The 27,740-nt window shown below is 42.1% G+C and overlaps 1 protein-coding gene across 1 annotated transcript in view; it reads left to right on the top strand.

The window, feature by feature from the left end:
- Positions 1–6,483: 6,483 nt before the first annotated feature.
- Positions 6,484–27,740, top strand: part of LOC137341363 (parvalbumin-like EF-hand-containing protein) — a 30,772-nt gene continuing 9,515 nt past the window's right edge. Inside the window, exons 1-3 of the mRNA XM_068004486.1 lie at positions 6,484–6,532; positions 22,600–22,726; positions 25,131–25,266. Of these exons, the coding sequence (XP_067860587.1) occupies positions 22,618–22,726; positions 25,131–25,266 (245 nt within the window). The 5' untranslated portion in view covers positions 6,484–6,532; positions 22,600–22,617. The remainder of the gene's footprint in view (positions 6,533–22,599; positions 22,727–25,130; positions 25,267–27,740) is intronic.

Raw genomic sequence — 27,740 nt, 5'->3', positions numbered from 1 at the left:
GAAGAGCCCTGCAAATACACCTACACCCACTCTGCAGTGACACAATGGGTGGCATCAGTTGTGGGTCCTCATAGTGATACCCAGGAGCGGGCATTATTGCACAAACCAGACAGGATTCGCGAAGACATGGCAGTAGTGGTGCCAATATAATATGTAATGTGAGTTGGTCAGAAATTCAATATAAGTAACACCCATGACAAACCCTCAAACACCCTTGTGCATCCCCTTCATGCTCACGACACCTTTGCCTTACGCTTCCTACTACACATATGTGATGCATGCCCTGTGGCTGCAGCACAGGTAGTGGCAGGTTGAGTGAGGCTGGCCGTGAAAGAGATGCACGAGAGGGTGAGCATGAGATAGAGCCATGAGATTGTATGAGGATTGGGTTGAGTGGTAGTGGCGGGATGAGTACTGGCGAGGTGAGTAGGTGCAGGTAAGATGAGGTTTGAGTGGGTATGAGGGGTGATGTGACAGAGTAGTGTTGGCAGTGCAGAAGGAGAAGTGGGGTGGGGGCAGTGATGTGGCAGACGGAGTGTAGGGGAAAGACTACGTGTACTCACTTTGGCTGACCTACTGAGATCATTGGAGCACCTCCTGCACTGTATGCAGTTGGGCGATATGTTGGTGGCGCTGGTGACCTCCTCTGCCACCTCGAGCCAGGCCTTCCTGGTGGCAGAGGCAGGCCGCTTCCTCCCGCCCGCCGGGAGGAAGATCTCTGTCCTCCCCTCCTCCTCACCCCATGTATTGATACCTGGAGTGAGGCATCATTAAACTGGAAGCAGCCTTCCCCCTGGGCTGCTCCATGCTGTAATTTTTTCTATTTGTTGCAGCATCAATCAGTGGAGGACTGCCCCTTTAAATAGAGCTCCTCCAGCTGACAGATCATACTGCGCATGCGCAGCCCGCCCGACGCGCAGATCAGCAGTGGGGAACCCGGAGGAGCAGGTAAGTGGCTCCAATTAGTGAATTGTCTGCTACGATCGCGCAGGAAACTGACTAATTTCACCGGGCGCGTTACCCACGCGCCCGATAGCCCCCCCGCCAAGAACCCGCAGCCCTGCTAACATCGGGCCCAATAACACCGGAGGTGAACTTGCCAAACCCAAGCAGCTATCTCAGTTTTTTTTAAATTCATTCATGGGATGTGGGCGTCGCTGGCAAGGCCAGCATTTATTGCCCATCCCTAATTGCTCTTGAGAAGGTGGTGGTGAGCCGCCTTCTTGAACCACTGCAGTCCGTGTGGTGAAGGTTCTCCCACAGTGCTGTTAGGAAGGGAGTTCCAGGATTTTGACCCAGCGACGATGAAGGAACGGCGATATATTTCCAAGTTAGGATGGTGTGTGACTTGGAGGGGAACGTGCAGGTGGTGTTGTTCCCATGTGCCTGCTGCTCTTGTCCTTCTAGGTGGTAGAGGTCGCGGGTTTGGGAGGTGCTGTCGAAGAAGCCTTGGCGAGTTGCTACAGTGCATCCTGTGGATGGTACACACTGCAGCCACAGTGCGCCGGTGGTGAAGGGAGTGAATGTTTAGGGTGGTGGATGGGGTGCCAATCAAGTGGGCCGCTTTGTCCTGGATGGTGTCGAGCTTCTTGAGTGTTGTTGGAGCTGCACTCATCCAGGCAAGTGGAGAGTATTCCATCATACTCCTGACTTGTGCCTTGTAGATGGTGGAAAGGCTTTGGGGAGTGAGGAGGTGAACCACTCACAGCAGAATACCCAGCCTCTGACTTGCTCTTGTAGCCACATTATTTATATGGCTGGTCCAGTTAAGTTTCTGGTCAATGGTGACCCCCAGGATGTTGATGGTGGAGGATTCGGCGATGGTAATGCCGTTGAATGTCAAGGGGAGGTGGTTAGACTCTTTCTTGTTGGAGATGGTCATTGCCTGGCACTTGTCTGGCGCGAATGTTACTTGCCACTTATCAGCCCAAGCCTGGATGTTGTCCAGGTCTTGCTGCATGCAGGCTCAGACTGCTTCATTATCTGAGGGGTTGCAAATGGAACTGAACATTGCGCAATCATCAGCGAACATCCCCATTTCTGGCCTTATGATGGAGGGAAGGTCATTGATGAAGCAACTGAAGATGATTGGGCCTAGGACACTGCCCTGAGGAACTCCTGCAGCAATGTCCTGGGGCTGAGATGATTGGCCTCCAACAACCACTACCATCTTCCTTTGTGCTCGGTATGACTCCAGCCACTGGAGAGTTTTCCTCCTGATTCCCATTGACTTCAATTTCACTAGGGCTCCTTGGTGCCTCACTCGGTCAAATGCTGCCTTGATGTCAAGGGCAGTCACTCTCACCTCACCTCTGGAATTAAGCTCTTTTGTCCATGTTTGGACCAAGGCTGTAATGAGGTCTGGAGCCGAGTGGTCCTGGCGGAACCCAAACTGTGCATCAGTGAGCAGGTTATTGGTGAGTAAGTGCCGCTTGATAGCATTGTCAACGACACCTTCCATCATTTTGCTGATGATTGAGAGTAGACTGATGGGGCGGTAATTGGTTGGATTGGATTTATCCTGCTTTTTGTGGACAGGACATACCTGGGCAATTTTCCACATTGTCGGGTAGATGCCAGTGTTGTAGCTGTACTGGAACAGCTTGGCTGGAGGTGCGGCTAGTTCTGGAGCACATTTTCTCTTCTGGGATCTTCACCTGAATCATCTGTAAGGGAAGGTAGGGTTTCAGTTTATCGTCTGATCTAAAGAATAGCATTCTGACACTGTAGTACTGCAATGGAATCCCTCAGTACGGCACTAGAGTCAACTTAGATTATGAGCTCAAATCTTGGTATGAGACTCAAGCCCACAACCTTCATGCCCAGAGGTCACAGTAATGCTAGCTGAGCCAAGATGACATATAAAGGAGCGCAGATTGACTTAATTCAGATTGAATTCCATTAAGCCCATATTCCTGCACCATCTCTTGCCTCTTTAAGAAACCAACTCATTTTTTTTAACACCATCTGTGGTCCAAATATAGAATATAAGGCGTGATTCTGTCATCCACTGCTCCCAGCAGGAAATGACGGCAACAGAGAGCATATTTTGGAAAATCGCAGGTGCACAGGCCATGACTTTCCATTCATTCCTCTCAATAGGTGAAAAGAATCACAGGTTGCCCACACACCATTTCCCAGAGATGTGCTCTCCCCAACGTCACTCCTTGCAGAATCAACTCGACAGCGCCTTTTAAACAGTGATTTAAGGTAACTGGCAAAAGAGGAGAAATTTATTTACGCAGTGAGTTGTAATGATCTGGAATGCGCTGCCTGAAAGGGTGGTGGAAGCAGATTCAATAATGACTTTCAAAATGGAATTGGATAAATACTTGAAGGCGAAAAATTTGCAGGGCCATGGGGAACGGGCAAGGGAATGGGACTAATTGGATAGCTCTTTCAAAGAGCCAGCACAGACACGATGGGCTGAATGGCCTCCTTCTGTGCTGTATCATTCTATGATTCTAGGATGCTATGAAACCAGGCTCCAATGTACAACCGATTTAAGCAGGAAGATTTCCTTTTGTGGTTATGTCTAGTGAATTCACAAAACATTCTTTATAAAATTCTTTATAATTTTGCTACGTGTGGTGCATAAAGGGAATCTTCCCCACACTGTGGAAGAATCGAACAAAAAAGAAAAACTGTTGGGATATAGAAATTCACGGCGTTGTCTTGTAGGCTGCCCCGTGCTATCTGTTGATTCCTGAAACCAGCAAAATCAGGTGTAGGCAGTGATACTACTGACGTGTCCACAGTTACATTATTCTGTTCATTTAAACAGAATGGCCATCACTGCCTGTGTGGTAACATCAAGGGAATGGCCTTGTATGGTAGGGAAAAGATATTGCAAAACCAGGCGCAGGAAAATACAGGCTTCGGATTTCTCATTATTCTGCTGCTTAACCTTTGTGCCACTAGATGTCCTTTAGACTTCACATAATAACTACTGCAGTGCAGAGTTTCTAACCCTAAAAGAAGCTGTTGGCAGTCAAAGGACGATTCCTGGGATAAAGATATGCAGGTGGAATTTTCCCATATTGACTAAGAACGGAATGAGCGAACACCTAGCCTTGATTTTCAGGCATCAAAACTCTACAGGAATGACGATTTGCATAGTGCTGATGTCTACATAAAGGAGCTGATGCTGATTTTTACATGGCGATCAATGGGATCATTTTTACAAATGTGGCTCTCTTGGTATAAGTAGAATATGATGTTATCAATGGATCCTGAAGTAGTTCCCATGTGTTTACATGGTGGCCCAATTTTTCTCATTATGTTATATTTTATAAATAAATAATCAAAATGTGAATCCGTCCCATTATTTAGGGGTGATTTATGTGAACAACATATATGCCATAATTGTTCTTAACCTGAAATTTTTCACTGTACAAGGTCTGACACAATGGGGTAGATTTTCATTGTCACCGCCTGGGTGGTAATCTGAAATCAATGGAATGAAAATCAGGCAGGTTCTATAATGGGCAATCAATCTTCTCTGCCAGATTACCACCCAGGCTGCAGGTTGGAGACAACAATCTACCCCAACAGAAAATAATATGAAATGTATTCAAAGATCTAATCAGAATGATTCCAACTTCCCAGAGACTCATCTCATGAATATGAAAGAAAGAGCTTGCATTTGTATAGCGCCTTTCATGACCTGAGGATGTCCCAAAGTGCTTTACAGCCAATGAAGCACTATTTTGAAGCATAGTCACTGTTGTAATGTAGGAAATGTGGCAGCTAATTTGCACACAGCAAGGTCCCACAAACAGCAATGAGATAATGACCAGATAATCTGTTTTTAGTGATGTTGGTTGAGGGATCAATATTGGCCAGGACACCAGGGAGAACTCTCTTGCTCTTCTTCGAAATAGTGCCGTGGGGTCTTTTACACCCACCTGAGAGGGCAGTCAGGGCCTCGTTTTAACATCTCTTCTGAAAGAAGGCACCTCCGACAGCACAGCATTCCCTCAGTACTGCCACTGGAGTGTCAACCTAGCTTATATACTTATGTCTTTGGAGTGGGACATGAACCCACAACCTTCTGGCTCAGAGGCGAGAGTGCTAACATTGAGCCACGGCTGACACCATCCAAAACAACTATTAGTTCAGGGGTTATCAGTACAGTGTATTGCTCAAAGGGATTTACAATCAAGAAGCATTTTCCAACACCTGAAACAATAGAACAAAAGCAAAGTACTGAGGATGCTGGAAATCTGAAATAAAAACAGAAAATGCTGGAAAACACTCAAAATGCCATAGATTTGGATCAGATATAAAGGAAAAGAAATTGTAAATGTTGGAAATCTGAACTGAAAAGAGAAAGCATTGGAAGTCCATACAACGGGGTAGAACTTGTGTGATAGTGTAAAACATGTCTCCCCATTTCTATTGCCACTGAAGTCAAGATCTACTCCAGCAAGTCAAGGTTAATCAGTCCCGATAAAGTGTCACATCCAAAAATGTTATCCTTTCTTTCTCTTTCACATGCTGAGTGAACTGATGGGCACAAGACACCATCAGGAAAGCAATTGATTAGTGGAGATTCCGGCTTAGGGGACTTATGGACCCTGATACACTTTTCGATCTTTGTAATGTCCTGCACTGGGGATCTTAGCCCTTTGCCCATGTTCTCATTAAAAATATGAGCAGTTGGTAAACACAATGGTACATTAATATGAATTGCCATATTTGATTGAATAGAGTAAATGTGAACACTCAGTGGCGATGGTACTACCCTACTCATACTTTGGGATCAATATGAATTTCAGGTATGCATTGATGTGAAAAGTAACAATGTAATATAGATGTCAAGTCCCAGTCCAGCGGCTAAGCACACTAAAGCCAAACAATGTGAGAACTTACCAAGGGGCCACCTCACACTGCTACAGGTTTGGACCAGCTGTGGTATAACTCCAGCCTGGTGTGAAGCTGAAATCCCAGGTGGTCCGTTTGACCTCCTGGAATGTTTTTAATGTTAGGACAGAGCGGATGCTCCCAGCCATGTTCTCCAGCATTAAGGGCGTGGAGCTCTGCCGCGGACCCAGCTTCAATGTCACTGCACCTGGGTGCCAGTCAGACCAAAGCCAATGTGCTTTATAACAAGGGACTGCTGGCCGTACATTGCAACCAGCAGATATCCTCTTGGATAATTGGCTGCAATATAAGTGCAGCCAAAATGGCAATTTTTCTTAGTCCACCCCGTTATCACAGCCACCCTTTTATTAATGATATGTTCAGTTGCAGCATCATTAAGATTTTTGTATGTAAAAAGTTACTTGAAATTTAAAATCAAAGTGAAAGTTAATGAAAGGAAAGATGTGTTTAACATGTTTTGAAACTGGCAATGCATGAAGCGAGACCTGACAAGTTAGAAATACTTGTCAATTCTCAGAAGAATAAAGCAGGTCTGCGTCTGACATGCAGTTTGCTTTAAATAGCCAGACAAAATGATATATAAACCCAAAGAACAACAGACAGTGGAGAGAGTCTGGATACAAGGATTTAGGAACTCTTGTCAGTGGTGAGTTTACTCTTAAAATTTATATTTGTTCAGTCTGACTAGCAAAGTCTAGGATATCTAGTTTATAAAAATTGTTTGCATGATAACTCACAAGGAAAGATTTTAAACATACTGAACATTCTGAAAAACTGTATCTGAGCCATTAGCTTCCTCTAAAAGCAGAAGATGACCAATTTATAGGTTTAATTTTCTTTGTCTGTTATTGTTAGTGCACCTGTTAAGGTATTCGCATAAATTCCTGTTTGCGCTATTTAACCCAGTCAATATCCCAGATATTTTAAATGGGTTAACAACAACATTAAAATAATAAAAACAAATATTTGCATTAATGTATTAACCGGTGTGCTAAAAATATCATAGTTTAACTTCAGTGCTTATTATCTTATTTTCATTACATCAATTGTTTACGGAATTCAGTCTCACTTCGTTCACTTCACCCCAAACCTATTTTTTCCTCTTCAAATTCATTATGCAGTTAAAATAGCAACTGAATAAACTGAATGCGTTTATGTCAGTCGAAGGTAGAATTCAAACGATGGGAGGAAGATACTGAAGACTAAATGAGACATTAAGTAAACCATTTGCTCAAATTATATAAATAAAAGCAATTAAAATGCTGGTCCTCCTATCTGATTTTAAAATACTGTAACATAAAACCATGCAATGAAAGATGCGTTCATAAACAGAAACTTGATTGTCAGATTCTTTCGTAATGCTTAAGTGGTTATTCTTTTGGGAGCATTTAAGTATTTTGTCTGCTTGCCACCCCATCATGTGTTTTTAATCAGCAAGTAGATTTTGGTAAATCTAACTGTCCCAGGGGAGCAACATTAGGAAACCCCAGCAGCTGCACTTTGTAGTGATCCGGCAAGAAGGAATCAGTCCTAAAATAGGTGACTGCAATGTGGTTTCAGTTACAAAATCTGCCAGCTTCGATATGCAAGCAGTATCATTTTATTCTAGAGTTCTCTGTCTTTTATTACAGTTTCTATATGGTATTCATATTTCACATCTGTGAGGGTTGTTTTAACCTAACTCGCCATGCGGGACGCCCATGGGAAATTGCTCCTAGTTGACTTCAATGGAGAGTGAAACCAGGCGGGGTGTAAAACTGGCTTTGCACCCGATGTCATCAGTTTCCCAACAGGCAGGTTAGGTTAAAGTTGCCCCCTGTGTGTCTGTGTTTTTTTTAAGAATGTCCAATGTTCATTGAGTTTGGTATCTCCCTGATACAGAGTTCAGTTTTACAAAAGAATGAAATGAAATGATAAAATACTTGAACAAACATGAGGTCCATCAGTATCTGAAAAGAGCAAAGAAAAGTCTCGCTTTGGGTAAAGGTCCTTTGTCAAGAGTCTGTCTGTTAGTTTCCAGCATTTTATTTTATTTCGGCACCTGCAGTTTTATTCTTCACGAAAGAATGTGCATTTTGCTTTCAACACTCCCTTGCCATTTAGTGGGTCCCAGTAGATGATGCAATTTTAATTAAGCAATAGATTAATAACCATTATGTAATAAGCTGAGAATGAACTTCTGTACCTTCAATATTTCTGCTACCTATTGCACAATAGAAATGTAAGTTTTTCATGACAATCCATCAGGCCACCTCTCCAATAGCCCAGTTAACAGATGTGCAGACCAAATCACAACATTACTAAAGTTCATCAAATCTTGGCACCCACCATCCCTTCCCCCCTGGCTTCAGCACGGAAATCCGATAATATATTTGCTGGACCTTAATAATCTCCATATGATGGCTTGCTGGCTTCTAACATTTAATGTGCTTAACCCCAAACTCAACTTCCTTTCTCACATTTCATCCATTACCAAGACCAATTTTCTTCCACCTCTGTAGCACTGCCTGTTTCCTTCCCTACCTCTACTCCACTGGTGCTAAAACCCTAACCCATGCCTTTATCACCCAAAAGTTCAATTTCTTCAATGCTCTCCTCCCCAATCTGCTCGTCTCCACAGATTGCAACTCAGTGAGGATGCCACAACCTGCCTCCTCACTCGCAGTAAGTCTCAGCTCCCACTGCCCCTGTCCCTGCCAAGTTCCATTGACTCCCTTTAACCTAGACAACTAATTTTAAGATCCTTGTCATCCCTTTCAGATTCCGCTATGGTCTTGTTTCACCCTCCAGATTTACGTTCTCCGCTCTTCAGACACTGGGCTTACTCTTTGCTTCTTGCTTCCTTTTCTTCCCCACTGGCAAGTCTTGCTCTCTGGAATTGCCTTCCTAGATTCCCTTGCTTTACAATTTCCCACTTTGCTTTCAAAAACCTCCGAAAAAAGCTTCACTATTACTGTGCTTTACACCGCCCCCCACCCCCCACTCTCCCACCTCAACCTCTCTCCCTCTTGGTAACTATCCAATTTTGTAAAGGACTCAACCAATTTTCTGCAGGTGAGGAGCACTTTAGAAATGCAAGTTATTGTTGTATTTGATGTCCTGAATTTCAAGCCCCCCCTGACAACACACGCAGAACAAAGGTCAAATATCAAAATGGTACAAAAGTACCCTTATTGTCTGGTATGACTCAACGGTGTTTGCAATATTATTGATTTCTGCACATTAATTTTGCAATTGGTTGGCAACTTAGGAATGCTGATTAGTAGTTTAAAAATCTATCATTTACATTTGACGTGGAAAGATATCTGGTATTGGAGGAAATGTAGCAGCATGGTTAGAAAGTTTATTGACAGACAGAAAAGAAAGGGTTGGGGTTAACGGCTGAGTTTGGAGAAAGGTTAGAAATGGGTCACCCCGCGGGTCAGTACTGCTTCCAATACAAATAGATGATATGGACTTGGACATAGGGAGAATGATATCGAAACTTGCTGGTGACACAAAAGTGGCAAACAGCAAAAACAGATCATGAAAGAGGACAGACAGGTTTAGCGGAACGGCCAGATGCAACTTAAAGTGGACAAGTGTGAGGTAATACATTTTGGGAAGAAAAACAAGGAATGGAAATATATGTTCAATGGAAAGATGCTGAAGGATGTAGATAAACGAAAAGACCTGAGAGGGGTGGGGGGGCACGGGGGGTGGTGAAATTGGTCTTGGGCAGTAGCTCAAAATGTGCGATAGCGAATCGGCCACCCATTTTACACCCTGTTCGATTTTCTTTTCCACTGACTTCAGTGGAAATTAAAATCAGGCGGGGTGTAAAACAGGGCGGCCGATTCACTATCCACCGTCCGCCCAAAACAAATTTCACCCCCCTCCCCCCAACCCCCAGAAGTTTAAAAATACATTTCTTTGAATGTGCAAGTGTAAGTAGATAATGCCATGAAAAGGCCAATAGTATTTTGGGTCTTATAAATAGCGGGAAAGAGTACAAGAGCAAATAGGTAGTGATAAATTTACACAAAGCAATGGTTCGGCCAGAGTATGAGTATTGTGTGCAGCTTTAGGTGCCTCATTATAGAAAGAACATTAAAGTCAGACACAGCATACCGTGTAAATTGACCAGATGATGCCAGAGATGGGAGAGATTTGAGACACTGGAACTATTTCCACTGCAGTGGAGAAGCCTGAGAGGAGATTTAATAGAGGTTTTAAAATGATAAAGATTTTGATAGCGTGAATAGGGAAAAATTATTTCCTCTGGTTGGGGAGTCAGTGATTATGGGTCACTGATTTAAAGTGGTCACCAAGAGACTAAGGAAAGGGGTTACGAGAGATGTATTCAGGTAGAGAGTTGTTGAAACATGGAATGCTTTTTCACAGGGAGTAGCTGAGGCAGAGACCAATGCATCTTTTTAAGGGGAAATGGGATAAATATTTGAAACGGAGGAATATACAAGGCTACGAGAAGAGAGCGGAACAGTGGGATTAGTTTTGGACTGCTCCAACAAGGAGCTGCCACAGACATGATAGATCGAATGGCCTCCTTCTACACTGTAAACGTTTATTGTTCCACTGAGACTTTGTTGGGGAATAAAGATTGCTGTTATAACAGAGGTAACTGTTTTAGATTAGTATCTTCTTTGAGCTACGTGAACCCAGTAAACCCCAGTCATACCGTCAGCTCTGCGTCACTGTCTCGCTAGTGCTATGTAAAATTGAAGTATAAAACAAAACAACATCCTTATAGCAGTACTACATTTATATACTATAGAAAATTGTTTTGTGCTCATTTATCTTTTACACAGGCCTCACTGTTTTTTTTCACTGCGTAGTATCTCAGGATCACTGGTGTAACAATGGATCGATATAATTTGTTTTCATGGGATGACTTGCAGATGTAAATTGCGCAAGTTCCATTCAATGCATCTCAAACTCAGCAACGGCCCCGCCACACACTCAAACCCAGTTTGTCTGATACAATCGCATTCTTAAATACCTAGAATTTGCCACATTGACCAACATGGCAACGATGGTAAGGTTTTCCATGCCCTAAGCCTGCTCAAAAGCCTTCACTTTAATAATACTAGTCCCTTTGAACATTGATCATCTTCAAAAGGAATGGAAATTGATTATTAACTTGCACGCATTTTGCCTTGATAGTCACCCCTTTGGAATTGGTCCTAGCTGTCACATGGATGCAGAAAACTGACAATGTCAATTGCAGACTGGGAAGAAGTGGGTGCAACAAGCTTCACATCCGCCAATTGGTTTATGGGGGGGGGGGGGCCCCAATCAGACTTCCATGGCCTGCATTATTACCATTGAGGAAGTGAGCTCCTGTTGCGTGTAATGCTGATTTTGGGAGGCCATGTTGGGGTGGAGATCCAGCATGCTTCTAAGTCTGCAACTTAGTCTTAGAGCCCATTGTTTGTGTGGCTCCTGACATGTAGGAATCAAGGGCATTGGGGACCTTCGCTAGCGTCGGGCAGAAGTTTTAGGGCAGCACAAAATGGATGGGGAATCGGGGTTGGTGATTTCCACCCAAACTTCCAGCCCCCAGCACCGAATTTCCGTTTCCGGTTGCAAATCTGGGCCAACATGTTTGGTATCTGTGCAATACACCACAGTCAATTTCCAGAAAATTATATATAATTTTTGTTGTTGTTGTCATTGTACATCTTAAGAACAAACACAAGAAACAAGATTGGAGACCTATCAAGCTTGTGTATTAAAGTGCCAGGCAGTGATTTTTTTGTGCAAAAATAAATGTAAATCTTTCTGTATCTCACACTTCAAAAAAGAAATAGCAGAACTTTATTATTTTAGTGGATTTGTAGTCAATACATTCCATTTTTCTCTTAAATGGTCCAACCTTGGCAACACTATTTTAGGTTGAGCCCTCAAATAGATGTTTGTATCAGCAACATGCTATCTCCTGATGCTAGATTTTCAATAGAAATCAAGGGAATTCCTGACATCTTCTGGAGGCTCTTAAAGCTGCTCTTATACTGGGGAAGACCCATGCTCGAGGGTCTGGCTCCATGCGTGACTAATTGCAACCTGCAAGTAAACCTGACCGGATCCGCTAAGGCCAAGAACCAGGAAGATTCGGTAAAATTAAACAGGTCATCCTGACCAATGGCTTTAGCAAATCATTGCAAGTTTACTTCTGAGGTTCAGATGACCCTCACGCCGAAAGCAAGTGCAGCGAGCAAGGTGCGCACAACACAAAAACAACTTAAGCTAGTTTTATACTGCTGCTAGTTTAGGACAGATTCCAGGAGACCAATGAGTGTGAGCCAGCTCCTGGAGTTTACACTGCAAAATCTAGCTCTCTTACCCCAGTGGCAGATTAAAGGCCTATAAAAAGATTTTGCTGCCTGGATAAGGGAGCTTGATTTGGTATGGTAGTAGTTTAGGCTCTCAGCCACGAGTCTGCTGAAATACAACCTAAACAAACACTAGTGTAAAAGTGGCTTTAGTCATTTATCAAGTGGACTCAATTTCGTTAAAAACTTGTTCAGATTGTTATGTTCATGCAAAATGTAAATATAAAAGAGCATTGTTATTGTAAAATGCATAGATTTTGAAATAAAAAAAGAAAAGAAAGACTTGCATTTTCATAATGCCTTTCACGATCTCAGGATCTCAGCCACAAAATCTGTGATCTCAGTGTGACTTTACCAAACACACTTAATGAAGAAAGAGAAAGCCAGGCTTGTGACTTCCAGACTGAGCAGCAGTCAGTCAGTGTTTGATAAACAGCTGGACTTTGTGACCTCACAGGGACACAGTTCACCCGAGCAGCAGAATAATGCGTTCTGCATTATATGGTGAAACATGCCTCTCCCAAAGCAATACATCCTCCAACTTATTGTGGTATTTTCACCCAACTTACTGTGAAACTTGATTCAACACTTGAATTGTGCCAAACAAGAAATGCACACGAGATGTATTATTCTTACATTACTAAAAAAATTCCCATGGCACTATTCATGGTAAATCAGAAGATGTGTTGTTTTATAAGGGCAGAAGCATTATACCATGTAAGCCACAGTGTATTATCATTCTGCTAAAGAATAGTTATGTGTGCTTTTAAGGCTACACAGTCTGTTAACTGGAGGGGATCGAGTGTAATGTATCCAAGTTTGCTGATGATACAAATCTAGGTGGGAAAGTAAGCTCTGAGGAGGACGCAAAGTGTCTGCAAAGGGATATAGACAGGTTAAGTGAGTGGGCAAGAAGGTGGCAGATGGAGTATAATGTGGGGAAATGTGAAATTATCCACTTTGGTAGGAAGAATAGAAGAGCAGAATATTTTTTAAAAGGTGAGAGACTAAGAAATGTTGGTAGTCAGAGGGATTTGGGTATCCTAGTACACGAATCACAGAAAGGTAACATGCAGATACAGCAAGCAACTATTGCAAGGGGATTGGAATATAAGAATAAGGAGGCCTTGCTGCAATTATATAGGGCTCTGGTGAGACCTCACCTGGAGTACTGTGTACAGTTTTGGTCTCCTTACCTAAGGAAGGATATACTTGACTTAGAAGGGGCGCAATGAAGGTTCACTAGATTGATTCCTGGGATGAGAGGGTTGTCCTATGAGGAGAGATTGAGTAGAATGGGCCTATATTTTCTGGAGTTTAGAAGAATGAGAGGTGACCTCATTGAAATTAATAAAATTCCTAGAGGGCTTGACAGTGTAGATGCTGAAAGGCTGTTTCCTCTGGCACATTATCCAGTGACTTCTTCTGGAAAATGCGCATGGGTAAATTTCGAGTGACAATAGAATCAGGTTTGGCTGTGCTGGCCCCTTTCTTCCCCCTCTCTACGTACTTGCACATACACACCCGCACGCACATTTGAATAGCTTGCTAACGCTCGTCGTCTAAGGTCACGTGAGGCTGGCCTCTTGGGTGTAATACTGGAAGGTTGACAGCACTTACTGTTCCTGTGGAATTCAGATGCAAATTGAGGGGGGATTGGCAGTAATTACCTCCCACTCCAAAATGTCTCATGTGGATTGAGAAGCATGTGTAAAGAAGGGGTCATTTGTGTCTTCGATGATTGGGCAGTAAACCAGCGGGGGGGGGGGGGGGGTGGGGAGAACCCACCTGTTAAACAAACCAGACCATTTTCATTTCCATTGACTAATTAACAGCGTGAGTGGATTGTCCAGGCGGCAATTTGAAAATCAATCCCATGCTGTCAGTAACTTTGTTCCATCGACAGTAAATTTTCAATTTTCCCCCTTTTACAACAGCCGGAGTCTTCTTAATTGCTGCTGTGTCAGTATGGGCAATTTCAACATAAACCTTTTAACAAAATGTTTCTAGCCCATGTTTTCGCACAAGGACACGGATGTTCATGGTTGCAATTGGGTCAACTGTTATGGACACACTCAGATCAGTGCTTCTTGTTTCTGGTTATCCTGAAAGTTGGGATGGTAAACTTTGACTCATTCTTATTTGCTGACCTTTTTATTCACTTGTCCTTTACTTTTGCTTCTTGCTTTTGTTGTGTCTGGAGTACTGTTTCTTCCAATGTTGTGGAATATTTCCATGCACTGAACCCAGTCAAGAATTACGAGCTATTCATCTGCTAATGTGTAATTTGCCTTTTTGTTTATTGAAGTGCCCAGTCCCATAGTGCAGGACAGCATCAAGGTAGAAAAAAGGAAAAGAGTAAATAAGGTAAATCAGGAAGGAGTGAGTCGGTGGGGCCAAGCTTGGGGTTTTACAAGTCTGAACATCGTAGAAAAGAAAAAAAAAAGCGAAGGAGGTAATGAGCACCACAGTTTCGAGCTTCTGAGAAAGAATGAGATACAGTCGAAGACTATGATCTTAACTCAGTGAGGTCACGAGAAAGAGAAAGCATGGATAGTTTAGCATATCTGAAGCTTAGAAGGAAAAAAGAGAAGATTCAGAGGAATACTGATTACTGTGGTATAATGATAAATAGAAAAAGAAAAGGTGTGATGGAGGGAGAGGTTTGGACGCTAGAGGCAAGAGAGAAAATACCTATCAGTTGACAAAGTTCTTTTTGTATTCTGTCCCTGAGCCTTAAAGAGGTGGTAGAAGACCCTTTTTGAAATGGGAGCAGTTTTCAAGTCTTCATAATATCATAGTAGGTATAGCACAGGACGAGTCCATTCGGCCCACTGTGCCTGTGCTGGCTCTTTGAAAGAGCTATCCAATTAGTCCTATTCCCCTGCTCTTTCCCCATAGCACTGTAAATTTTCTCCCCTCAAGTATTTATTCAATTCCCTTTTGAAAGTTACTATTGAATCTGCTTCCACCGCCCTTTCAGCAGTGCATTCCAGATCGTTACAACCCGCTGTGTAAAAAAATGTTTCCTCATCTCCCCTCTGGCTCTTTTGCCGATCACCTTAAATCTGTGTCCTCTGGTTACTGACCCTTCTGTCACTGAAAACAGTTTCTCCTTATTTACTCTATCAAATCCATTCATGATTTTGAACACCTCTATCGAATCTCCTCTTAACCTTCTCTGTTCTAAGGAGAACAACCCCAGCTTCTCCAGTCTCTCCACATAACTGAAGTCCCTCATTCCTGGTACCATTCTAGTAAATCTCTTCTGCATCCTTTCTAAGGCCTTAACATCCTTCCTAAAGTGTGGTGCCCAGAATTGAACACAATACTCCAGCTGAGGCTTGGACAGAATAGATAGAGAGTAAAGAGTGGGAAAGACGGATTTAAAAATGAAAGATGAAATTGAGCTTCTTGGAGCCAACTTTAGTGATAGAGGAGACAGTGAGCTCGTACTACAGGTGGAGCTATCAAAGAGGTGGGAGCCATTAGTTAGAGAGACATGAAGAAACTGTAGCTTTGAAGAATTGAAAGAAACAAACTTTTATTGCCTTACTGAAGGGCATGAAGAAAAGCAAGAATTAGTTTACTGAGTTCCTTCTCAACTCTTTTTCACGTTTTTCTATTTCCCAGGTGACTGTATTTGCCATGTCTATAGTAGACTATTCCAATGCTCTCCTGGCCAGCCTCCCATCTTCCACCCTCCATAAACCTCAGCTCATCCAAAGCTCTGCTGCCCATACCCTGACACGCACCAAATCCCGTTCACCCATCACCCCTGTGCTCACTGACATTGGTTCCCAGTCCAGCAACACCTCAAGTTTACAATTCGCATCCTCTTGTTCAAATCCATCTATGGCCTCGCTCCTCCCTATCTCTGTAACCTCCTCCAGCCCTACAATCCTCCGAGATCTCTGTGCTCTTCCTATTCGGACCTCTGTGCATCCCCGATTTCCATCATTGGCGGCCGTGCCTTCAGCTGCCTGGGCCCTAAGCTATGGAATCCCTTCCCTTAACCCCTCCGACTCTCACCCTCTCTCCCCTCCTTCAAGACGCTCCTTAAAACTTACTTCTTTGACCAAACCCTGTCCTAATATCTCCTTATGTGGCTCGGTGTCAAATTTTGCCTGATAAGACTCCTGTGAAGCTCCTCGGGACGTTTTGCTATGTTAGTGCAGTTGTTGTTGTTTCACACGCCGATGTTGGTGGGTACTTAGAAATTGTGACTATGTTAATTGCTATAACCTTCAAAAGCAAAATACTGCGGATGCTGGAAATCTGAAATTAAAACAGAAAATGCTGGAAAATCTCAGCAAGTCAGGCAGCGTCTGTGGAGAAAGAAACAGAGTTAATGTTTCAGGTCGAAGATCTTTCATCAGAACATTCTGACGATAGGTCATTGACCTGAAACGTTAACTCTGTTTCTCTCTCCACAGGTGCTGCCTGACGTGCTGAGTATTTCCAGCATTTTCTATTGATATAACCTTTCTTAGTTTCGCCTATGCATCAGCTACTGGCAACCGGACATATTGGCAGTGGTGTAGCTTACTGACTCAAATTTCAATCAAGTTGATCTGCAGAACAAACATATCCATATGTGATTAATACAGTTGAAGCCAACCAGCTGCATCACTGCCAGTAAGTCTGGCTACCAGTCTAGAGCTGAGCAAACAAGGTGCAGATCTTTTCCTTCTTTTCAGGCTTTGCCTGATGTTGTGGGGTTCATTTTAATGGCCATCCTAATTTGCAAATAGATTTTGTAGTGAATTTCCTTGTTTCCCATAATTTTGGAGCTCCCATAACAGATTTGACATTTGCACTCTAAGACGGTCTCAACAAAAGCACAGCAAAAAAATACAAAACTACATTTAGAATGATCTCTCCCGTTTGTCTTCCTCACTTGCCTTTGTTCACCACTACCTTTACACTTGAGGGAGAGTTAGGTCAGTGCTATTAAGGTTTGTGCTGCCTTGCTCACATTGTAGTTTACAGCACAGGAAAAGCACATTTGGCTCATTGGGGGTGATTTTAAACCCCAAGAACGGGCGGGTTGGGGGCGGGTGGGAGTTGAAAATAGTTGCTTTTTTGGGTCGCAACCGCAAAATTTTCGGACGTTGCATTCCCAGCGGGAAGCCTGTACTTTTACACGCCGACGTTAAACCCGGAAGAAAAACCCGGTTGTGGTCGCGACCCAAAAAACAACTATTCCCAACTCCCACCCGCCCCCAACCCATCCGTTCTTGGGGTTTAAAATCACCCCCATTGTGTCTACGCTGGCTAGTGCAAGCCACAACCTCAATCCCATTGCCTTGCTTTCTCCCCATAGCCCTGTATCATTCTTTACTTCAACTATGTCTCCACTTTTCCATTCACAAGACGCAAAGGTCTCAGCCTCAACCAAAGGGAGCGTTCCTTGCTCCAACGATTTCTGCATAAAGAAGTCTCTCCCAACCTCTCTCCCCATTCGCTCAGTGACAATTTTAAATTGATGACTCCCCAACAAAAGAAAATAGTCTTTCCCTATTCAGCCAAACAAAATCCATCACAATTTTAAAAGTCGTCTATTAAATCTCCTCTTAGTCTTCTCAATCTATTGAAAGTAGTCTCAGTATCTCAAATCTCTGCACAATTAGAGTTTCACATCCTCATTTACAGTAAGGGACATTCGAAAGCTTGTGCAGTTGTAGCGCTAAGTTAGCTCTCCCTCACCTGGGCAGACATAGCCCTTAAAGAAGCAGGGGAATTGGAGGTACATAGAAAACCAAAAATTTTTAAAAAATAATGAAATTCATAGGAATCAGAAACCGAGAGCAGCAACAATTTATTATTTTTTTTGTCCCTCTCTTAAGGACCACTCATGCTAAACACTGAATGAGCTCGCTCCCAGCCCTCTGATACCATGATGTGACGAAGAGTGCCTCACCCTGCCTCAGGGTTCAATTGTCCCTCCTTACCTGGGAGAAGCAATTAGCCTCTCACAGTCTCTAATTTCATGGTGCATCATGTTGGAGCTCAAACACACCAGTCTCACTCGATCTTTATAATACCTGCATATATTTGACAGTGTAGCTCCACTGTTGCTTCAAGAGAATATGAGTAAATATTATTATATACTTAACGGGGAAGCATATCAGGAAAAACAGATCTGGAAGCTGTCACCCCCCCCCCACAACCCCGAGTTATTATTAGATCTATAATGTCAATATTAATTCATGAGACTGCACATGATTTTATGTACACTGTTATAGACTACATGAAACAATACCTGTAGGAAGAAATATACCATTGTTGGTGGGATTATGGAGTTTATCAAAGATAAGGAATTAACCATAATCATTCTGATGATTTTACCTCTTAAGAGTTGCAAGAGTTCCAGAAGACTTTCTCAGATTAGGGAGGTTGGTCAGCATATAACCACAGAAAGGAGGCAGAATAGAGAACAGAGAGCTGCAGAACAGACAGAAAAAACCCGAATCAACCAAAAATGGTGAACATTTAAAGAAATAATTCATAATTCCCCACGAATATACACATCCTTGAGGAATAAAAACTCCACAGGAAAAGTGATCCAACCGTGGCTAACTATAAGACCATAAGACCATAAGAAATAGGAGCAGGAGTAGGCCATTCGGCCCCTCGAGCCTGCTCCGCTATTTAATGAGATCATGGCTGATCTGATTTTTACCTCAACTCCACTTTCCCGCCCTTTCCCCATATCCTTTGACTCCCTTGCTGATCAAAAAATTGTCTAACTCAGCCTTGAATGTATTCAATGACTCAGCCTCCACAGCTTTTTGGGGTAAAGAATTCCAAAGATTGACGACCCTCTGGGAGAAGAAATTCCTCCTCATTTCCGTCTTAAACGGGCGACCCCTTATTCGGAGACTATGCCCCCTAGTTTTAGATTCCCCCATGAGGGGTAACATCCTCTCAGCATCTACCCTATCAAGTCCCCTCAGAATCTTGTATGTCTTGTATGAATCTAGAAGAGTTAAGGATAGTATTAGATTAAAAGAAAAGGCCAACAATGTTGCCAAAAAGAGTAGTAAACCTGAGGATTGGGAGGTTTTTAGAAATCAGCAAAGGATGACCAAGAAATTGATAAAGAGGGAGAAAATTGAATATTAGATTAAACTAGCAAGAAATATAAAAACAGATTGTAAGAGCTTCTACAAGTATACAAAAAGGAAGAGAGTAGCAAAAGTAAATGTGGGTCCCTTAGAGGCAGAGACGGCAGAAATTATAATGGGGAATAAGGAAATGGCAGAGACTTTACACAAATATTTTATATCTGTCTTCACAGTAGAAGACACAAAAAAATACCAGAAATAGTGGGGAACCGAGAGTCTAATGAGAGGGAGGAACTTAAAGTAATTAAGATTAGTAATGAAAAAGTTTCAGAAAAATTAATGGGACTAAAAGCCAACAAATCCCCTTGACCTGATGGCCTACATCCTAGGATTTTAAAACAGAGATATTGGATGCATTGGTTCTGATCTTCCAGAATTCCCTATATTCTAGAACGGTCCATGTGGATTGGAAGGTAGCAAATGTAAACCCGTTATTCAAAGAAGGAGGGAGAGAGAAAACAGGGAACTACAGGCCAGTTAGCCTGACATCAGTAGTAGGGAAAATGCTAGAATCTATTATTAAGGATGTAGTAAAAGGGCACTTAAAAAATCATAATATGGTTAGGCAGAGTCAACATGGTTTTATGAAAGGAAAATCATGTTTGACAAATTTATTAGAGTTTTTTGAGGATGTAATTAGCAGGGTAGATAAAGGGGAACCAGTGGATGTAGTATATTTGGATTTTCAAAAGGCATTTGGTAAGGTGCCACACAAAAGTTTGTTACACAAGATTGGGGCTCATAGGATTGGGGGTAATATATTAGCATGGATTGAGGATTGATTAACGGACAGAAAACAGAGAGTAGGAATAAACGGGTCATTTTCAGGTTGGCAGGTGGTAACTAGTGGAGTATTGCAGGGATCGGTGCTTGGGCCTCAGCTATTTACAATCTATATTAATGACTCAGATGAAGGGACCGAGTGTAATGTATCCAAGTTTGCTGATGATACAAAGCTAGGTGGGAAAGTAAGCTGTGAGGAGGAAGCAAAGAGTCTGCAAAGGGATATCGACAGGTTAAGTGAGTGGGCAAGAAGGTGGCAGACAGAGTATAATGTGAGGAAATGTGAGGTTATTCACTTTGGTAGGAAAAATAGAAAAAAGGAATAATTTTTAAATGGTGAGAAACTATTAAATGTTGGTGTTCAGAAGGATTTAGGTGTCCTTGTACGTGAAACACAAGAAGTTAACATGCAGGTACAGCAAGCAATTAGGAAGGCAAATGGTATGTTGGCCTTTATTGCAAGGGGGTTGGAGTGCAAGAATAAGGAAGTCTTGCTGCAATTGTATAGGGCTTTGGTGAATCCACACCTGGAGTACTGTGTACAGTTTTGGTCTCCTTATCTAAGGAAGAATATACTTGCTTTAGAGGCGGTGCAATGAAGGTTCATTAGATTAATTCCTGGGATGAGAGGGTTGTCCTATGAGGAGAGATTGAGTAGTTTGGGCCGATACTCTCTGGAGTTTAGAAGAATGAGAGGTGATCTCATTGAAACATATAAGATTCTAAGAGGAATGGACAGGGTAGGTGCAGAGAGGATGTTTCAATTGGCTGGAGAATCTAGAACTAGGAGACACAGTCCCAGGATAAGGGGTCGGACATTTAGGACTGAGATGAGGAGGAATTTCTTCACTCAGAGGGTCATGAATATTTGGAATTCTCTACCCCAGAGGGCTGTGGATGCTCAGTCGTTGATTATATTCAAGACTGAGATGGATAGATTTTTGGACTCTAAGGGAATCAAGGAATATGAAGATCGGGCGGGAAAGTGGAGTTGAGGTCGAAGATCAGCCATGATCTTATTGAATGGCGAAGTAGGCTCGAGGGGCTGAATGGCCTACTCCTGCTCCTATTTCTTATGTTCTTATGTACTCCAACCTGTAAAGTCTCAAGAGTTCAGTCACTAATCTGTTAACTAAATCAAATTGTATGATGTCAAACTTCAGTATAGAAGCAATCATTTTCATTATGACAGAAAATACACAATGTTAAAATTGTCTTTAAAGTCCCAGCATCCTCTGGGTCAGTACTCCTAGTGAAACACAAGATGGCAGCTGCAGACTCACTCAGTGGAGATTTTACCAATAGTTTGTGAACTCAAGAGTATTTTAAATTTAAAGATGTTATAACCAAAGAACAGTTGTTATAATTTAGATAAATATAGCTAGCTTTTTTTTCAGTGTTTCTTTGGGGGGAAATTGGATCTTCAAATACAAACAACAAAATTTGAGGGTTTCATGATGTTGCAGAAAGGATTACATATTACATAGAATTAAACAGAATTTACAGCACAGAAACAGGCCATTCGGCCCAACTGGCATGTGCTGGTGTTTATGCTCCACCCGAGCTTCCTCCCACCCCTATTTCATCTAACCCTACCAACATATCCTTCTATTCCTTTCTCCCTCATGTACCTATCTAGCCTCCCATTAAATGCATCGATGCTGTTGGTCTCAATTACTCCATGTGGTAGCGAGTTCAAAGGAATGTTGTTCTGTAAAAGTTTGCACCCTCTCAGTTCATGCGCAATGTTATTTTGCAAAATTTTATTTCTGAAGTTCAGCATCGTGTTTTTTCTTTACATGAAATAATACAGCGAACTTTTTCAGTGAAAGTCTAGTTGAAATTTTCAACAAAAGTGTATACCTGATCTAAGGACCTTAACTGAGCATAATATTCCAATTTATTAAACCACTTTCCATTCTCTCCTATTGCAAGAAGTCTCTGAGCCAGGCATAAAGTCCTCCTAATGATCTGGTTTTTGGGTTCTCAGTTCATTGAGCACAGTCAGTCCACTGCCAAATTGCATCCAGCAGCATGCTTCAGAATTCCAATTAATTTACATGCATTTTTGGATCAGCGTTTTCTTTAATCTGGTCACCGATTGAATGACTGTACGAGAGGTGAAATAAAGCATCGACTTTTTATTTAAAGTTGAGTCTACAGAAATTCCGATTCAAACATAATAATATTGGCAAGTGAGATACCAATTTATCACGACTATATAACCATCTGGAACTTGCTTTAAAATATTATATGATTTTTATCATTATATTTCACTGCCATTTTAAATCAAAAGTACCCAACGTGAGTTAAACATGCTGGTTGGCCCAGTCGGCCTCATTTATTTCCGACAAGGCATGCAATGTTAAAGTTATTAGCTTGTATACTTGCACTTGTACAACCCACCTGTGTTATCTATCATTTTATTTATTATTTTACTGAATTATTCTCTCTCGTTTCTGCTTTAGCCCGTCAAATCAGAGAGGATGGCTTCTTCAAATTTCAATGTACATGTAAAGCAGGTTGCCCATGCTATGGGCACCAGTCTGACAGACCACGATATTTCCCTCATGCCCAGTGAACTGAGGATCAAAGGTAAAAGCTTCAATCATACTCTGCCTCGCAATAGATGTTAATCATGGTGAATTGAAACGCTGCGTTAGTAGTTGTCATCACGTGGAATGCGGAACTAAAGATGAACATGTTCAGTTGAGTGAAAATCCAAATTTAAATCTGAAACTTCAGGTTACAATTCCTTCTCCAGCTTCCAAATGGTTGATCCAAAATAAAGTGTGTATAAAACCCAGGGACTGCACTTACCTGAACCAGCCAGTGAGTGTCATCCCAGGCCTGAGCTAAAATGAATTGGCAAAATTTAGACCAACCCCAATAGAAAGAAAAAAGAAAGAACTTACAATTTATACAGTGTCTTTCATGACCTCAGGACCTCCCAAAGCACTTTTCAGCCAATGAAGTATTTTTGAATTGCAGTCACTGTTGTAATGTAGGAAACACAGCAGCCAATTTGCGTACAGCAAGATCCCACAAACAGCAACGTGACAATGACCAGATAATCTGTTTTTAGTGATGTTGAGGGATAAATATTGGCCCAGGATACCGGGGTGAAATCCCCTGCTTGTCTTCGAAATAGTGCCATGGGATCTTTTAGGTCTACCTGAGAGGACAGACGGGGCCTCGGTTTAACATCACATCTGAAAGACGGCACCTCCGACAGTGCAGCACTCCCTCAGTACTGCACTAGGAGTGTCAGTCTAGATTATGTGAGTAGGATTTGAACCCACAACTTTCCGATTCAGAGATGAGACTGACACCAAAATAGATTCAAGTTAGCCCATATAATAGATTAATTTTGTTTCAGAAATGGCTTTCAAAATCATCCCTATATGGACCATACAATAACTCATGTCTAAAATATCTGCTGCAGTATAAACTATTTTAACATGGTTTTCAACAAAAATTTAGTTTAAAAAAACTATTAAAATGACATTTCATTTAGAACAGTCTAGATGTAACAATATCAGAAAGAAAGAAAACAACATGGATTTTTACAGCACCTTTCAGATCCTCAGGATGTCTCAAACCACTTCATAGCCAATTCATTGATTTTGAAATGTAATCACAGTTGTTTTGTGGGCAAACGCCACAGTCTCAGGGTCCCACAAACAGCAATGAGATGAAAGACGGTTAATCTGTTTTAGCAATGTTAGTTGAGGGGTCAGCCAGGTCACAGGGAGAACTCCCCTGCTTTCCTTCAAATAGTGCCATGGAATCTTTTACATCCACCTGAACAGGCAGACATTGCAGGTCTCTGTTTGCGAACACTCAGTAAAATAGACACCCCTGTCACCTTAGCAGCATGACAGTGGGCCCTTTAATAAAAATGTCAGCAAATCTTGTAACATCTCAATACGTGTTATTCTCCTGGTTACCATTTACCTGAAATTCATGGGATTGTCATGAGCTATCTCTGAAGCATTCTCTAAAAATTACTGGAACTCACATACCTAGGTTTGACACGTAGAATTACATAGAATGTACAGCACAGAAACAGGCCATTCGGCCCAACTGGTCTATGCTGGCGTTTATGCTCCTCACGAGCCTCCTTCCACTCTACTTCACCTAACTCTTTCAGCATATTCTTCTATTCCTTTCTCCCTCATGCATTTATCTAGTTTCCCCTTAAATGCATCTATGTTATTCGCCTCAGCCACTCCTTGTGGTAGCGAGCTCTACATTCTAAACACTCTCTGGGTAAAGAAATCCCTTCTGAATTCCTTATTGGATTTATTAGTGACTATATTTATATTTATGACTATCTTATGACGTGTGAAGAGTTAACCCAAATACGAATACCAGTCTCATAATACTTAACATTTCAAGATAGCGAATCATCTTTTTTTACCATTGTAAAAAAAATAAAATTTACTTGTCCCCTTCCCACCCTGTAACTGGTTACTTCGGGGTGAATGAACAATTGCTTTTCCTATTGATTTTGTCTTCTTCCATTTTGACAAGCACTTTCCTCCAATTGGATGCATCTCCTCAGCAGCCTGGCTAAGATCAGTAACGCACCATATGTCCCATCCCCCGCAGCGATCTTTACAATGCCCATTTTATTAAAACTGCTGTATCTTAATAAAATATATTCAAAGAAATGGAAAGCATAATAAAAGTCCCAGAATAATTTCCAATTTCATCAATTCCAGAAGAATTCCAGACATTTAATCATTTGAGAGATTCTTTTCCTCCCATTTTTATTCTCTTTGGCTTTCTGCTACATTCCCGCCTCTCTCAGGAAAACCTGGACTCTGGGCTACAGATTGCTAAATCCAGAGTAATAATGATTGACTCGGGGGGCAGGGGAGGGGAGAGGTGACTAGAACATTACCATTACCATAAGATCCAATTAGTTCAAATGTCAACCAGGGCAAGATGTTTGGTTCTTGGTCATCATCTTAGATCCTTCTTGCTTTCACAGGTCCATTTAACTACCACAAATTCTTTGAGTATATGCAGACCTTCAAGAAATCAGAGCACTACGATGAAACAATTCAGAAAGCATTTAAAATGCTGGATAAGGACAACAGTGGTTACATCGAATGGAATGAAATTAAGTAAGACTTTCCATTTCTTTTAGTGTTACGAAACCGTAAACCTGCAATGTTCAACCACAGTTTTTATTTCCATCGCACTCCTCAGTACAGAGAGATGCCTTGGGGCACTCTATAGGCCAGTGGACAGAGATTGAGAGAAAATTAGAAGAGGTAAAAGCATGTTTGAAGAGAAAGATGTACAAGAGGTTTTTAAAAGCAGGGGGGGAGGTGACAAGTCTGAGGTGTTGAGGGAGGGAAACTGCTCGCTCTGAGAGATGATACATTATGAGAACATAAGCACATTTATCTATTTGGGCACTGTTTTGTCATTACATGCATTATTACGTATATGGACATGTTGATACGCAAATCACAGACAACATGGTTACTAACCAGCAGTTTGAGTGACATATCAGGGCAGAAATCACTTGGAGCAGCGAATGAACAGTGCTCGCCGCTCCATAGATTTATACTAACCCACTAAATTACCGCGGTCTATTCATCGGCCACTTCCTCGAATAGGAAGCGGAGAAGAGCCCAGCTTCAGTTCTAGCGAAGCTAGGACCCTGGGAGAAGTGAGAGGACCAATCTCTCCCCTTCATCAATCAGATCGCAGCATTTTTGAAAAGCTGCGTTCACTGTCTCTGCCGGCTTGAATTGTTAAACCAGGAAGTGTAAGGTACATGAGTATGACCATGAATCACTTGCAATTTGGTCATTGGACAGAAAGAACAAACTTCCGTTTATGTAGAACCTTTCACTGCCCTCAGGACATCCCAAAGTGCTTTACAGTCAATAAATTACTTTTAAAAGTTAGTCACTGTTGTTTTATAGACACACACAGCAGCCAATTTACACACACAGCAGGGTCTCACAAATAGCAACTAGAAGACTGACCAATTAATCTGTTGGTTGAGGGATAACTGTTGACCAGGACCTAGGGAGAGCTCTCCTGCTCTTCTTCAAAAAGTGCCACGAGACCCTTTATGTCCACCAGAACAGGTTCAATGTCTCACCCAAAAGACAGCAACTCAACAATACGCAGCACCTCCTCAGTACTGCACTGAAGTGTTGGCCTCTGAGAATCCCTACGTGGTCAGTTTTTGGTAAAATATTAAAATGCCTACGTGGCAAAGAAGCAGAATGCAAAATGGTTAGAAAGGGTTAATTAGTTAGTAACTGAGATTGATACAAGTGGCCTGGCCCTCCTGCTGGGCCATATGTTTGCTTAGTCAGCAGGCCTGCATTGTCTTATCAATGATAGGTCTTTGATGTGAGTCAAGGACTGGTCTGAATGTCTCCATGTTTATGGCAGATCAATATAGGGAACGAGCTTAGCCAAAGTTGAAAGACATTCCAGGTTGGGAGATAAGGAACAGAAGGAACAGGGAAGAACATTCCAAGTTGGAAAGTGAGGAAGTTATCCCCTTTGATGTCTAACAGCAGCATGATCAGCACATGGACGATCTATGATTGGCCGGCAATAATGTAACCTCACATGGCAACCTATGCCCGGCTTATGATTGGTGTTGACCCTCGTTAAGTATGTTCCAACCCTATTCATCTGTATAAAAACGTGTGGATTTCTGTATGTTTTTGTTCTTGCTCTGCCAGCATAGAGGGACTCTATCAGGAGTCCAAATCAATGCTGCAGACTAAGAACCCTGCTATTAAAGTTGTGCTGAACTTTAAAATGTATTCGACTTCAGTTATTACTGAACCAGACTGAGGGGAAAGAATCCGGATCGTCACCTCGATTATGTGCTCACATTCTAATTTATTTACGGTTCATTCTTCACTTGCGGTATTGTTGGCATCTGTGTTATAATACATCCACATGGATGTATGAGGGTGCACACGCACACACATACACGCGCACTCGCACACGCATACACTGTCTCTGTCGGCTTGAATTGTTAAACCAGGAAGTGAAAAGTACAACATTAAAAATCAATGTAAAAACAGTTATAGATAGTTAAAAAAAGAGAGGGTAAGAAATAATTGAATTAAATAAAAGAGACAGAAGGGAAAAGTTAATGATCAAAAAACTATTAAAATAAGGTGTAATGAGACTCTGCACTTGTATAAGTTAATTTTTATTTGTTTGGCAGTCATTAAGACCTACCAATGTGTTAAAACTTAGTTTAGACCTGTATTTTTAAGCGTGCCTATTTTGTGGCGTAATTAGTTACTTTCCAGCTGGACAGATAAGCAAGTTTGCACTTTGTCAATGATTTCCCTGATTGCAGTGTGCGATATACCTTTAATTCGAAGCTGTCAAATCACCGCGAAGCAGTTGGAGCAAGTTCTGGATTTCCGCGTTTCACTGAGCATGTGCGAGCGCTGGAACTTGCTCCTCCATTTCGCCGCTAACAACGGTGAGCGCTGTTGAGCTCTCCGGTTATTTTGCCAGCGATTTCTGCCCCATTGTTATGTTTGGTGTCTCCTCAGCATACGTAACAGCTGCCCTCCCCCACCAGCCAATCATTACCAGC

The sequence above is a fragment of the Heptranchias perlo genome, chromosome 23 (genome assembly GCF_035084215.1).
Source record: "Heptranchias perlo isolate sHepPer1 chromosome 23, sHepPer1.hap1, whole genome shotgun sequence".
Taxonomy (NCBI): domain Eukaryota; kingdom Metazoa; phylum Chordata; class Chondrichthyes; order Hexanchiformes; family Hexanchidae; genus Heptranchias; species Heptranchias perlo.
This window is presented reverse-complemented; position numbering and strand designations above follow the sequence as displayed.